The sequence below is a fragment of the Melozone crissalis genome, unplaced genomic scaffold (assembly GCF_028551555.1).
Source record: "Melozone crissalis strain CALT ecotype California unplaced genomic scaffold, PUWL_Pcris_2 ptg000061l_1, whole genome shotgun sequence".
In the NCBI taxonomy this organism is placed as follows: Eukaryota; Metazoa; Chordata; class Aves; order Passeriformes; family Passerellidae; genus Melozone; species Melozone crissalis.
The window spans coordinates 18,448,950-18,464,163 of record NW_026535839.1 but is presented as its reverse complement, the minus strand read 5'-3'; the positions used below and the strand labels follow the sequence as shown (position 1 = coordinate 18,464,163).

The following is a 15,214-nucleotide window of genomic DNA, read 5'->3' as shown; positions in this document are numbered from 1 at the left end:
GTCTGCCAGTGATGATGTATATGGATGTGGCACCAACTGATTTCAACCCGACAGAAGATTAGAACCCCATCTAAAATGTGGAAGAAGAGTTTAGTAGTAAATGTTAATTGTAGCTTTGTAAAGCAGCTCTACCTCCTAAAGTCCAGAAAAACAATAGAGAGTAACTAAGTTTGTGTGTTTATGAGGTTTTTTCAGGCATTCCTGGGAATCAGTTTTATATTTTGTCCTTGTGTAATGAATTGCCATCTATAGAGGTTGCTGTTCAATTTTTTTGAATGCCTGCCCTTGAATTGACACCTGGTAAATTAAGAGTCATAAATTGCCAATACGACAGGCAGAACAAATGTGTCTTAATATCTTCCAACAATCCTAACAATCTATGCTAGATATGTATTTTTTACTGCCAAGCAGAAAGAACAGAAACATACTGACTAATTTTTACCAGAACAATAATCAGACATCCACCAGTAAACATGAGTGTAGGCCAGAGGAAAGCAAAGAGGAGACCTTTTGCAGGATAAAGTCTGCTTAAAATGACGTTGGTCTGTGTTCCTCCTGGGTCATAGTAACACGGGAAAGTCTGGTATTTTTTGAAATTGCTTGCAATTGTTTCTATTCGTGCTTTAACTTCTTTAGAGTTCTCCAACTTGTCTGGGACATATGAGCACTGAAATAAGAAATCAAGGTGATTCACTATAACAAATACTCCAATAAAAAGTTTTTAGTTAAGTCAGATTGAGGGAAAAAATCATGCTAGTACTGACAAAATCTTCTGTGGTTTGGCATCCCTGGAGATTGTCTTGGTTTCATTATGTCCATTTGCCATGCCACTCTTCCCTCTTTCCATCAGCATGTCAATGACCCCAGTCTGCAGATTTACAGATTGGGGTTACATTGTTGGAAACCAATAACATACATGCTCAAAAAACCCCTGCAGTCTTTGACACTGTCACTTCCCTATTACAGTGCCAAACTCCAGTTCCTAACAGAGCTTCTAGGCACTGTCACAGTGGGAAGGTGTTCATTGTGCAGAAATTCGCACTGGTTTGTCAGTGTGCACAAGAATGAAGTTGTTTCACTGCACACCTCTGGTTGTAAGTAGTCGAAAAATGCAAGCATGGCTGTTGGGGGCTCCCTACTTGTCTTTGTGAAACAAAACTATTTTGACTTGTAGTAATAATTCAGAGTTATTTAGTTTTCATTGGAAAGAGACTTTGAAGCAGTAATTTTTTTGTTGCTTTTTGTTGTTGTTCATAAATTTTTTTTTCTGCAGTATTATTTTGTGTGTATAATAATGCTTGAATGTACTAAACCGGGACCTGGCCAAGGCAAAAGCAGGGGTGGTTCCTGACCTGAAAATTTTACTTTCATTAGTGCAAGTAGATAGGACATCAAGAAGTTGCCTCCCTTTGCAGTGAACAAGGCTCTTGTTTCCATCTATGGTAGGTAGTTTCTGTTTGCTTCTTTATTGCATGTAGCTTTCCCTGAGGCAGTCATTATAAAGACAGGCATTAGCGAGAAAAATTCTCTTCAGCTGAAGTGTTTTATGCTATTAGGTTTGCACAGTGGGAAGCGCTAATCTATATAAATGCTTTGCATTTTTAATCTGAACATGTTTGTTCTAAATTTTAAAAGTACTTCAGTCTCAGGCATCCAAGAGTCTGAATTTTCACTGATTTGTTTCTCATTTTCTGTCTAAAATGTGCATCATGTTGCAATTTTCTCCTTCTTTATTCCCTGTTTAATAATATACACCTAAAAAACAAGTCAAATTGGAATTTGTGCTCTTACATTGGATGGTTCTAAACTTGATGTCTCTCTTGCTAATTCAACAAGCAACTGAGCAAGCCACAGCTTATAAACTGTTTGTTACAATGGGTCTTCAACTGGGAGACTTACATATTTTAAAATATTCATAGGTGTTGTATATTCATGTTGGTGTAGTTCCTTTAAATGTATTAACTTAATATTTAAAAAAAAATTAAAACTCTAGTTTCTGTAATGTTTTCAAATTGCCTTGGTTTAAGATATTGTTAACATGTAAAAGATGAGTGACTCCTGCTGTTACTGAGATGCTCGGTTTAAAAACTATCAGCCCCTCTCCTCAAAGGTGTTAGATAGTAGCAAAGAATGAGTTTGCAATCTGCAAGTACCTTAGGATTTCTTTCCAGTGTATCTTCAGTCTGGTAGAGCATAACCTCCTGTCCTGAGGCTGTCAGATTAACCCACACCTGTAGACAGGGATAAGGAAAGATTTCCTCATCCTCTGAGCCTTTGCTGTTTGGGCAGAAAACTTTGTCCTTGATGTTGGCTTTGAGTACCTTGCACACAGTTTCTGTTGTCCAAACACTACAAAAACAAAACAAAAGGTATTCCTTTTAAGCTTATCAGAAGCATCTGTTGCAAGTGGCATGTGAAAATACATCTGTGTGTGCTGGCTTGGCTGGAGTTCATAGCTGCTTCATCCTGCTGTAATGAACTGTGCCCACCCTGAATCAGTGGCTGCACCTGGAGAAGGGCTGCCATAGCAAGTTCAGGAAAACATTTTTGTTGTTTTTGCTGGTTTTGCTGGTTTTTTAATGCATTCTTTGGTTTTCAGTTAGATTCTGACCTCCCCATCTGTAACCAGCTTCATATTATTCAAGAAAAAAATAGTGCTATGGATTTTAAAATTTGGTAGTAAATACCTGGAATGCAGTGCACTTCATATCTCAGAAATATTTTTACTGATTTCTTTCAATAAGCCTCAGAACTCAGATCTGTTTTCCCCACTTCTCTTTTTCTTTATTACATGGGCCTCTTGCATAAATAAGTAGCAGGATTTTTTTGGGGAAAAGTTAATTTTTACTGTTGCTTATCTGTTTTTCTCAAGACCTACTTTTCTGTTATTGTTAACACATTACATTTTGCTCACAGAAGTACACTTTGGTGTCAAAGTTGAGTCTCACTCCAGTTCTTATGAAACTACTCTTGATACATGTATCCATCTTTTGTAATGTAATCTGGAGGCAGAAAAATAAAGATGTGAATAACTCTATTTTAAAGAGAATGTATTTCAAATAGTTTTGAGATTAAAGGTGCTCTAGCAAGAAGAATGAGGCGGCTGTCCTTGCTTTCTCTGTCATAATCTTGAAACATGAACAAGTGAGATGCACTCCTTGTTACTTTGATATTTTGCAAATTGATTTTGTGTGTGTAGGCAGAACTCACAAAATTAAATAAGAGGGTGGGCATTCATAACTCCTTCAGTGTTCATTATGTTCTGTAATATTTGGTGTGGCTGCCTGGGTTGTTGAAGGTGCTCGTTTCTTATGATGGTTAATTTGGAAGTAAGATACAGATTCTTGAGTGAACAATTTTACCATGACTTCTGTTGATCAAGTTCTGTTAAACAAGACTCTCTCCTGCCCATAAAAGAGCTTTTTTTAACTGTTTCTATTTATGCAAGACTTGGCTTTTCATTGTCAAGCTTTGATAAGCATGGTGTGCTTTTTGATTCTACAGCAAATGTTTTGATTTAGTCTGTTTTGTTTAGCCATGAGGAGAATAATTTCCTCTTTTTTGTTCTCACTGTGCCTGATGAATTCTTGCCACACTTTTTTCCTCTTCTGTTTTAAATCCTTATGAGCTCTCTGAGAGCACTTTGTCTATTGTACAATGTACTTATGTATACTTTATCACTGTTTAAATTACTGTATATGATACTAACAGGAAAAAGAATAGCTTTGTTTCATAAACAAATGACTCTTATTACCTCTTAGTGTAAAATGGCACAATGGTGATCCCAATAAAAAAGTACATCATCATGGAGCATGCAACCATTCCCAGTCCCAGGCAGAGGGCTCTTGTCTCCCCTCGCTTTTGTGCAGTCACCAACTTCTTTCCCAGCATGATTTAGAGTTGTGAAACTTGAACAGCCTCTTTTTGGTGTAAAATAAAATACAGAAAAGAAAGGGAAAATATGACAGTTATTGTACTTATGTAACAAATTTCTGAAATATAATTGGTGGCAGAACAGGCCCATTTTTGCAAAAACTAGAACTAAAAAAAATCCAACCAAACTTGCTGTGTTTTTTGTTATCATTAGACTCTTCTTTTACTTTTTAAATTTATCGTGTAGTACCTTAAGAAGTGTGTGTGTGTGTGTCTGTGTGTGAAAGCCAAGAGACTAGGTAGAAAAGTCTGGTAACTTCTGGGGAGAATTCTGTTAACATTCCAATTGTCCTCAGACTTAATTCAGTCTGTTTTATGTCGCTGCTTGTCTGAAGTTAGAGTTGTTTTGCTGTATATTGGTAAAGGCTGCATGAAGGGAAAACCTTCCCAGAGTAGAAACCTTTTTACATTATGCCTTTTCTTCTGGAGTAGTTTGAAATGGTGTTGTCTTATTTCAAAAAAACTGAAATTAAAAATTTAACATTTGAGATTTCTGACTTCTGCATGTTTGCTTGGCCTTGTCAATTCAGAGGTGCTCCAAAACTCCTGTCTGACCAGTGTTGGTGTAACTCGGGGAACTAACTCTTGGTCAGAGCAGTCTGAACCTGAGCTCAAAACTGACTGGCATTAGCCCCTCCACTCCTTTCACAAAAAGCATTTTAAATGATCCACGATAAATGATCCATAATGTTTTGTTGAAGAGAATCTGAAAATTATTGCCATGACTCCATATGCCATTGAATCATTATGAGTGGTATACAGGTTTCTGTAGAAATAGTCCAGAACTTTCACTGCAAGTTCAACCAGTCTCCAGTATCTGCTGCACTGACAGCTGTGATTGCTTGTATGTAGGGTTTTGTTTTTTCATGAAAATATGGCAAAAGCTGTTTTTATGGAAATGAAAAGACTGGAAAGATTTGAGTGGGCTTTTTGGAGATAAGAGAAGAAAGCAGAGGAAAAAGGAGGAAAAAAAAAGGCATTAATGCCAAATTGGATTTCCTTTCTGTTCTGCACAAGGCAGTGGTGCACAGCTTTAGGCAGTGCTTTTTCGGGATTTTAGTTTCAGGTGTGTGCAACTTTTCAGTGTATGACCTTACTAGCTGGCCTTTAGGATGGCACACCTCCTCCCTAAATCCTCCTGTGTTCAGACTTAGATTTATATACAGTGTAAGATAAGCACAAACCAAAGTTGGCAAATAGCCTCTTCAGGTTATCTGTGAGCAGTTGTTTTCCAGCTGCTGCAGGCTGGCAGAGCTGCAGTGTGACTGCAAGTAAGGGACTATGCTGAATTTGGTGAAAGATGAGATAGCCCTCAAAGCTATGAGCATCAGCTCTTAAAGGAATGAATGGAAATATATTCTGAATGTTCTTTCCTTTCCTGCTATTTCTGGTTTTCCCTTGTAAAAGTGCCTCACTTTGACTGTTTAATGATCAAAGGAAAAAGGTATTTGAAAATTAACATCCTGCTGTTTTTAGACTGTTATAACACCTGAATGTTAGTTCTCTTAGCAATAAAAATATAGATGTCTGTGGTCAGTAAAACACCTTTGGTCATTTAGCAGAACTTGTGGTTAGTTGCAGATTTTAAGAATATATTTTGAAGTTGGTAGTATTTGATATCAAAGTGGAAGGCTGTTTTTAGGTGTCCCTAGAAACTAAATGTGTTATTTTTAGAATACTAAATTTTGTCCACTTTCATATTTAAGTCCACTTTAAATAAAACATCCACATCCAATGTGAATTTTGCATACAGCATTTTGAGAGGAACTGTTTTTCTGATGATCACATATAATTCACTGGCACTGTAAGAAGCATCTCAATTTGAAAATTGCCATAGATTAACTTTCCTTGTTTACTGCCATTTGCAGTTAATACAGAAGGTGAGCTAATGCCCTTAAGAAAGGTTGTACTCTGTTTTGCTTGGTCAGTGGGGCTATAGGTAGAATATGTAACAAATGCTCCCAGCACACTTATGCTGCACCTACATATTCACGTGTAACTATGTGGAGAGGTGTGTGCAGCAAGGAAGCTTGCACAGTGTCACTGACTGTTCCTTGAAACCTTCTGTCATTTCTTTGAGTTTGGAAAATGGGAATAAAAGAACTTAAAGAATTCCAAAGTACTTAAAATATCAGAATACTGTGCAACACAGTACCTTAATACCAATTGTTATTAAACTGGCTCTCCATTACATAATGTGCAGTTTGGGCAGAGAGGGAAGTGAAATAAAGGAATATTATCAGGCCTGGAGAACAGGCCCTGAGACCAAATGGTACTGGAGTAGCAGGTCCTTATAGCATCATGGGGAGATAATGATACATGAGTGAAAATCTGTGTAGTTAATAAGAAACTAACATACAGTAACAATGATTAATCTTTATTTTCTGTGAGAAATTGAAAAAATGAAAGGCTGGTACTGCCACTGTGACTTGTGGAAAACTTCTAGTGTCCTAGAGCTGTTAACAAATCAAATTTTGATGAACCATAATATTTACAGATCTGTCCCATTTACACTGAGAAACAGTGGATTAATCAACCCCCTTGTTACATGGAAAACAAGAACTGTGGGACTATTAACCAAGGGATTAATAAGAAATCTAATTGCTTCAAAAGTCTACTTGAATGCCAGCCACACATGCAGTGGATACACCACTAAACTCATCCTCCTAATAATCTAAAACTAGCAGACCATCTCTTTAAGACACAAAAGGAACTTGTATGTGTTAATAGGAAATGTTTTTTAAGTGGCCCAGAGGTTAAATGCAGTGTTGTTCCCCATCCTCACACCAGACAGACTGCCTGACCCTGGCTCTCTGCAAGGGCTGCTCAGTGACGCTGTTTGCTTGTGCTCCCCCAGTTCAGATAACTGCTTCACCCCAAAGAGAACGAGGACATGTAAATTTTGCAGAGAATGTTAAAAAGAAAGATTCATCTAAAAATATCACCCTAAGGGCTTCTGTAGACATAAAAATAACCAGCTAGGTCTTTAGGCAATGTAAAACAAGGATGCTTACATCATTGTTGTGTTGCTGTAGCAAATTAGCTGTAAATGTGGTCCCTAAAACTGAAATACACATTTTTGGTGCATTTTTTTCTGCTTTCAAATACAGAGGACCAAAAAACCCTGTAACACTATTTCATTCATGTACAGAAGAATTTGAGAGGAAACACAGGACTGCAAAGTTGCATACACATAGAAAACCATATTTACTTGGAATTTCTTCATTGTTTTAAAGGTTAATTTTTTTCTGATTAAAAGTATCTTCTGTCTCCTTGCTCTGTCTATGTATATTAGAAGGAGCATTGAAATAGGTGGTTTAGTGTTTCTTCTGACAAAACTATTAAATCTTTTAAAATTAGACACTGCAGAAGACTTGATTGGCCCAGGAAGTCTGAGTAAAATTGAACTGGAAGATGTTGAAGTGTACAAAGCAAGGCTTAGTCCAGCCTTCAAGAGAAAATGTAAATGTATTTTTGTACTGCAGATTTTACATGGTGGTTCCATATCTATTAGGAATGTATAAACTGCGAATGGTTTGATAATGTTCCCTCTGCCTAATCTTCTTCAATCCAGTTAAATTATACAGTACATTACCTGTGCATTTTCAATGTATAATAATTGCAGTCACAGCTGCTAGTGATAATCTTAGGGATGCCATCCGCTCAGGTTTTGAATAGTCCCCTATTTTAATTAGAGAGATATTTGATACTTGGCAGGAAGTCTCTACCTTCTCCTACTCTCTCAACTTTCAAGGAGTTTCCAGTGGTGTGACCTCAGATGGGACTTCTCTCTCAAGCTATTCCAGTGCTCTTAATTTGCACTGATTAATTTACCTCACTTGCAGAAGAAACGCTGCTCAGTCCTCTATTGAATTTAAGTTGGGAATAAATACTAACAGTGAGATAGTGTTGTGGTTTTTTTATTTGGCTTTTCTTTGAGCCGATTCATCCCACATTATGGTGAACCTTCAGTCAATATTTATGTATTGCTTTCAGATGAACATTATGTTCTAAAATAGCATCATACCAAGAAGAGAGATGCAAGTCATCTACATCTCTAAAGCGATGAAGACTTTTTAAGCAGGCCTGTACCTGTTGGCCTCTATTGCTTCTGCTTGCAAAACAGCCATTTGTTTTCCCTGTCAAATGCCAACTTAAGCCATGATTTATTCTCAAAACACCTTTTATAGATAAAATAAAAATTGCCAGCTTTGCTGGATTTGTAAGAGGAGCACAGTACTTGGTGATAGTTTATTGGTCGAATGCTTTTTGTGAGAACCAGTAGGTAAAAGTTTTAGATTTATAAATCTGAGCTCTCTACTGGTTATGTTACTGGAACAGCACTCATATTTACATACTTAGAACTCTCTCTAGGAAGAGTTAGTTGGATCATTTCCACTTGCTTATCTGTTTTCCATAGGTACTTCAACACTGCTTAGATTCTTCCTTTCTGTTTCAATCCTATGCTCATCATTTTCTCATCTGCTGCCCCACCACTTGCAACAGGCTGTAGTCAAAAATGTATTCTGTTAGCACTTTCTTTCTCTTTCCCCAGTCTCTAGCAGTTACAGGCATTTTTTGCTGGTGCTAGGGAAGTGCTGCAGACAGGGAACACCAGTTTTTTCATTAAATAATAAGCTTTCTGTGTGTCTGCAACCACAAATACTTTATGTTACAGAATGAGGTGATGCTGAGCCTCGATGGAAACGTGCACAGAAAAATTTCTCATGTAGTTGTGTTGGAAATCTAAAGCAGCAATATTTTGACTGTGTAACATAATACAACTGTTTATTTTTTGAAACATGCTGTATAATTTTGCTTTATTACTGAACTGTTTACCAGATGTGCCACTAGAGTGAATTAAAGAAGTTAGATTTTTAATTGTCTAAAAACATATGCAGTTGTTTAAGACTAATTCTATTAGCTTTTAAACATGGTGGGTCTTAGAAAAAGAAAAAAATGGGGGGAAAAAGACAGAAGTTACTTGCTTAGTTCAGCTGTTCTGAAATATTTCTGGAGTACTTTTTCCTTTGATTCTGTGCTGTAGAGGGCTGCACAGAAGGAATCAGTTTAGGACTAGATTTTTGGGAAGCCTTCAAGAGTTCATGTGCCTGGTTCCTCTCTTACTTAGGGGTAGGTAAGAACATCCTCTAAAGTAATGCTGAAAACCCAAAGCCATGAGACTTCTAAAAGCAAAAGTGCATTTACCATTAAAATGAATAAGAACTATGGTCTTATTTGAGCTACAGGCTCCCAATTTATGAAAATATTATTGTTACCTTTGCTAACAGTTGTGAAGAATTATCAGATTACATCCAGTTACAAAAGAGAGAACTCAGTCTGCATGCTACAGAAAAGTTATCTACCCTGTCCTCCATACTGCTGCAGACATAAAAAACCTTTTACTTACCCAAAAGTAGTTTTTTTGCTTCCCCCACTGTACTTTTCAAAACACAAAGCTATCATATGCTCTCAAGGAAAAAGAGTTGTTTAGAAATAAACTTACAATTTTTGATGAAATGCTGCTTTCTCTGATGAAAAAAGTCTGTTACATGACAGACTTGGGATAGTAGTGGAGCTCAGAGCTGAAAGGGATTTTTTATTAATTTTTTTCCTTTCCTGTACGTCGCTGGGTTTGCTTTGCTGTGGCTGAAGTCCTAACTTAATTCCCCTATTACAAAGCCTTTTGTAACCATAAATGGTAAGGTATGAAAGAGCACTGTCCTTTTGGAAATTAATTGCTGGAAACCAGGAAGTCAGAATACTGAGACTGAGCTTTCTCATACACTAGAGCTCCTTTACAATGCATTCTGGTGGATTTGTCTTAAACTATGGACCCACTCCATTTGTACAAGCCTTTTAGTTTAGAAATCTGACAGATCTTTTGAGTAAGATTTATGAAATTTAACTGTATTGATGACCAGTGGTATTCTTTCTTAATAACCTGAGCCATTACCAGCTGTGTGGGAATGCTTTATTGCCTCTATTTTCAGTGAGTTTGGATGCAACAGGTGCTACAATTTTGACTGTACATCAGAGCCTTGTAGATAAGAACATCCATCGTACCATAGGTGCATTAGTGTCTAGCATGTTCCTCCAGCCAAAAAGCCAAGCCTATTTCTGGGACATATAAACAGATAACTCCTAGCACAGAGCTTCAGAAAAGAGATTTTTTTTTTTTTTGAAACTCTATTATTGGGAGTCTAAAGGAATTTAAATGAGTTAATCCAGTAGAATCATTAGGAGAGAACATAAGCAAGGCTAGGGTATTTGCCCCTCCCTCCTTGCTTTAGGTATCTCATAATTAGCTGTTTCAGTTAAAGCTGTTCTTCTAAACTTGCTTTGATAAAAGATTTGAAGTTGACAAGATCAGAATGTTCATGCTGTCTAAAGATAACTGATTAATCTCCTTCAGTAGGACCCTTCTGTATTATTACAGATGCAGAAGAGAGCACACAAAGCTAACCTGGATTTAGATAACTGGTAGACATTTACAGCTTAGTAAAAGTAAGTCTGCTACTATCATCTAGATTGGAAATACTTATGATCATAGTAGTTTTATAATACTTGCGAAGTAATGTAGAGAAAATTTTGAAATTGCATTTGAAGTTTGGAAAAAGAGTCTTATGAATAAAAGTTATTTCTGGATAAAAGAGGATCTGGTTGAGTGGAGTTTTTACTGTTTTTAATGCTTAGTAATCAAGACTGGATATTTCAAAGAGGCAGTCTCTGTTGGCTCAAGGAACAGTCAGGCTTTTAATGAGGAATTCATTGTAAGTGATTTTTGGGTTCTGTGATTCAGGGTTCAAAGTAGAATACAAGGTAAGCCATGCTGAATGAAATTCATGAGTCTTCAAAGTGAAGGTTTGTCCTCTGTCTCCTCTCTGTGTATGACTTAACCCCAGTGGCCAAAATAGATTTCATTTCAGCCATAATTTCCCATAATTCTTTTAAAAAAGAGCAATGCCTCAACTTGGAAAATCTTGCCATATCTGTAAATTACTGAAGCAGCTGCACTCAAAATTGCCAGCCTACAGAACTGCAAGTAGCTATCTGAAAAATTAAAAGGAAATAAGATATATTTCTGGGGATTTATTTTCTTATTTTCCCTGTAGAGTGACTACAGAAGAAAATTCCTGTGAGAGAAGGTGCGTGGCTCTGAAAGAGACATTGTGTAAACATAAGCATACAAGGATTGTAGCTTTTGCTCTGCAAATAAAAGTATAGGGAGACTGTAAACATTTTGGCAATGGCAGGGAACAGAAGCTTCTGGTGCTTTTTTGCTGTACTGCTCTGCAGTGAGTACTCGCTGTTGTCCTTTGGGCACCATCTTTATCGCAGAGTGCTTTGTTCCAGCCCCTTCTGCTCCTCATGGCTGGCTGTTGCAGGGGCATATTTGTCCAGAGAGTGTTTAACCCTCCCAAGGAATCCATCTGACTTTGCTGGGATGCTGAAATTTCAAGAAAGTCTGGTTTGACCCCACATGCTACTGAACAATTTGTTCTTGTGAGGTCACATGAATCAAACTTAGTGTTTGCAGGTGACCTGTTCCACATTAGGCTGCCCTGTGTGACAGGGGGTTCTGGCTGGAAATCTGAGTCAGATTATATAAATAATGTCTGCAGTCAAACAGAATTTATGTGAATTTGCAAACTCTGAACTCCTTTTTGACTCTAATGTCAAAAGCAGTTCAGATGTTAAAAGGGGGGAAAGGGGAAAAAAAAAAAGAAGCCGTATCTTTCAGTTGCTCAAACTCCTTATTCAGTTCTTTTAAGCTGATCGTCCATAAGGGTTGTTTTCACATTAGAGCATAAGAAAAATTCACTGGCTATGAGATAAAGACAATTTAATAAATATTGTAATTTTATTTCCAGGACTCTCTAATGCTTCTAAAGAATCACTGAGCTGTGAAATGAGCAGGTTTTTGTGTCTTCAGAGAACCCTGCAAAGTGATTAGCTCCCCCTTCCTAGCTGAAACATATTCATAGTGTAGTACATTGTCATATTTAATGGCCTTCATAAAAAGAAGCTGTGGCTCTTGAACAAGGAACAGTCACATATTGAAAATTATATGAGTCAGGAGCACAAGGTTCTAAATGTTGGCATGCCTACAACAAACACAGGCAAACTTGAGGACTGGCTGCTTCCTTTAAAGTAGCTACATTAACAAACTGTCTGCTGGATTTGCTGTTAACTAACCAATTTCGTGAGGGTTTCGTGAGGAGAGTGTCCTCAGAATGTTTTTACACAGATACTTTACCATGAATTTTGAATGGTTTGTTTAGCTTCCAACTTCACAGTGTGGTGGTTGTGAAGTTCTGATGACTCCCCGAGTGGAAGACAGTGGAAGGCTGTTCTGTGGGGAGCCTCCCCTAGACACGTCGTACCTGCAGTAAAGCAAAATTGCTGTTATTCCTCTTCAAAGTCACTGAGAACTCTCAAATTACTGTGTCTTGAAAGTGAAGTTAGAGAGGATTCGTATCTCTTTGCTGCATCCAACTGCCTGTGGGGACACACTGCTGTCAGAGAAAAGAGGCATGGTTTTCAGTCAGAGCGTAAGTGCATATGTGCTTTGTCAGTCTGGATGTTGTATGCGTAATCAGTTCTTAATAATGTTATTCCAGGTAGAGGAGCCCTTTAAAAAAAAAATAAAAATCTAACCACTACCACAAAAAAACCCAACCCACAAAACTCATAAAACCAAACAAACTCACGACACAAAGTGAACTTAGAACTGTGGATTTAGAAGTATTATTCTTTATCCTTGCTTTATTAGATGGGCACAAGGTGATAACTCCTTTGCCTAGCAAGGGACAGGTGATCAGTTGTGGGAAACGACACTCAGTTTAAAAATTTCAAAGGTTTATTAAACCTTAACAAAATACAACAAAAGACTGAATAAGGAAAAATTTACAGCACTGAGACCACGGAATTAAACCACCATGTGCTCGTCTACAAAATGGATGCTCCACATTTTGTACCCTGGCCCCTCCTGTCAGTCAACTCCTTCTGTGCCGCCCATTGGTGGAGATCCCTTTCTTGCGGCTTCATTGGAGGGCAGGCGTTGCCATGCAGCGCCTCCTGGTAACAAGCCTGCCCTCGCCCCAAGTGCCCCGGCTACCGAGGATATCCAGTGACAACAATGCAAGGAGAAGGGAAGTAGGGCTATGGGGAGAGCATATCACAGGATCATAACTATACATCTATAAAACTTCTCTGAACATACACATAATATTCATCCCTAAACTGTGAGAGCCAATCGCATTACCCATCTATAACCCAGTCGACAGGCTTTGGACAGTTTCTGCCCTGTTCTCTGGCCAGACTGGAGTCAGAAGTACAAGGGAGGCATGGGGATTGCTCCAAGACCCTGTCCTCTTCCACCTTACTCCTTTTATCTGCCACTGTGACTTGTGCTATCTCACCGTTACATGCTGAGCTGTATTGAAACTAGCGGGCAAACCTGAATATCAAATTTTCTGCATAGCCAGAAATTAGGGTTGTCTGATTTTGTCTGAGGGTATATCTCAGTCATGTAATATGTACTATTGGAAACAATATAACTTTTTAATTTTTGTCTCTCCAGTTAGGCTTGAGTTGACTTTGCCTTGGGGAAAGGAATTTTCTTTAGTTTTTTCAAGAGATGTAGAATCACTCTAAGGAGATGGACTTAACATACCAACAGACTGGGAATAGCCCAAAGATACCCAGAAAGATAAAAGGCCATAAATGGAACATCAATGGAACATCAGAGTCTATCTACAAATATCTACTCACAGATGCTGCCTCTGGAGGAGTTGGAGACATCTGGTCTGGAAAAGACTGATATGAAAATCGAAGAATGAAGAGCTAATTCTTCATTCGGAGGCAAGGAGATTTGAATCCAATGGGAAACTGAATATTGAGGGTTGCTCAACTCTGGACCAATGAACTTTGAAACAGCACATCTCTATGGGTTTTGACTATATAAAGTTTGGGGGGAAATCCTGCCAAAAAAAAAGTATGCTTGAAATATTTTCCTTCGCACGTCCTGGCCAGAAAATAAACTAATGCCTGATTCTCTATCATTTCAAATACAGTGCTAGAGGGTTTTATTTTTTCCCCGATTTTTGGTGACAGTAGTGTTCAACAGTTCAGGAATTAGGATTTGTGTCTATAACGCTGGTTCATTGATCCAAATCCTCTCAAAATGTAGCACTGAGTTCACTCTTTCAAAATGCTTTTGACTTCTCAGCTCATCAGAGATGTAACAATCTTGTGATTCCCTCCCAGATCTGCTGCTGCTGCTGCAGTTCCTAGATGTGTTCTGGCTCTTAATAGAGTTGTCAAGGAATAAAAGTAGCTCTGAGCATTTTTCCCCTATCAGGTTTTAATTGAGAAGTTCAAGTCTGGTAGAATACGTACCACTCCTGTTTCATGCTCTACATTAGGATCAAACTTTAATATGAGAAATGTAGATTAATTTGTCATTAGCTGTCACCTACATATGTTGGTCTAGGGCCAGTGACATTCAGCTTCTAATTGCAGCTTGTTTTGTTGTTCAGCTCAATTGTGTCTGCTGTTTTCAATAAAACAAATCTGCTGAAAGCAAATTGTATCCTCATTAGGACTAATTAACAATTGCTTTCTTTTAAAATAACTTCATGTGAGGCTTTGCATAGAACAATAAGCTGAAATTTTATTCAGCTGCAGACTTCATGTCAAACATTTTGCAAAGAGAGGTAGATGCCATATAGAAATAGTTCTGCAAACCTCTCACTTTCTTTGTGTTTTAGCTTTTCCAAATGTTACATTTGTTCTTTATTCAGACTAGTAAAACTTGTGAAGTCTGGTATGTTGCATCCTGCTGCCCTGGAAATCAGGGGAAGTAGAGGCTGAAAACTATCATGTCTTAATACTGATTCTTATAACTTGTTTGCTGAGAAAATTCTGTTCTAGTATTCCTTTGGTGAAAGACAGAGCAGAGACAGTGAGGGATCCGTTAGATTTGCTCTGTTCTTTCACGTCACACAAGACCTTTGGCTTTTCATCACTATAGCTTTTTTAAACATTTAGTTAAAGTCTGTAAGACAAAAATAGATTGTGATCCAAATATGGTACTGGCAGGTCCCATCTTCTAACAGTCAAGGCACAGTAGCTGGAGGAGGCCTGCATGAGTGAGACTGGAAGGGACGCGGCTGTCAAATGATGCTGTGTATCTGCAGTTCAGGCAATTTTGCAGTGGCAAGTTTTCCTGAGAAACACTGTAATTCCCACAGCTTCCCCAGCCACAGGTCATTTG

General features: G+C 37.9%; 1 protein-coding gene across 1 annotated transcript; it reads right to left on the bottom strand.

Moving 5' to 3' along the window:
- Positions 1–360: 360 nt before the first annotated feature.
- LOC128944415 (putative calcium-activated potassium channel subunit beta) lies at positions 361–3,891 on the bottom strand. The gene is made up of 3 exons (XM_054287646.1): positions 3,755–3,891; positions 2,154–2,349; positions 361–667 (listed from the first exon to the last, which is right to left on the bottom strand). The coding sequence occupies exons 1-3, from the start codon at positions 3,889–3,891 to the stop codon at positions 398–400; spliced, it is 603 nt and encodes a 200-aa protein (XP_054143621.1). The 3' UTR covers positions 361–397.
- Between the last annotated feature and the right edge of the window lie 11,323 nt (positions 3,892–15,214).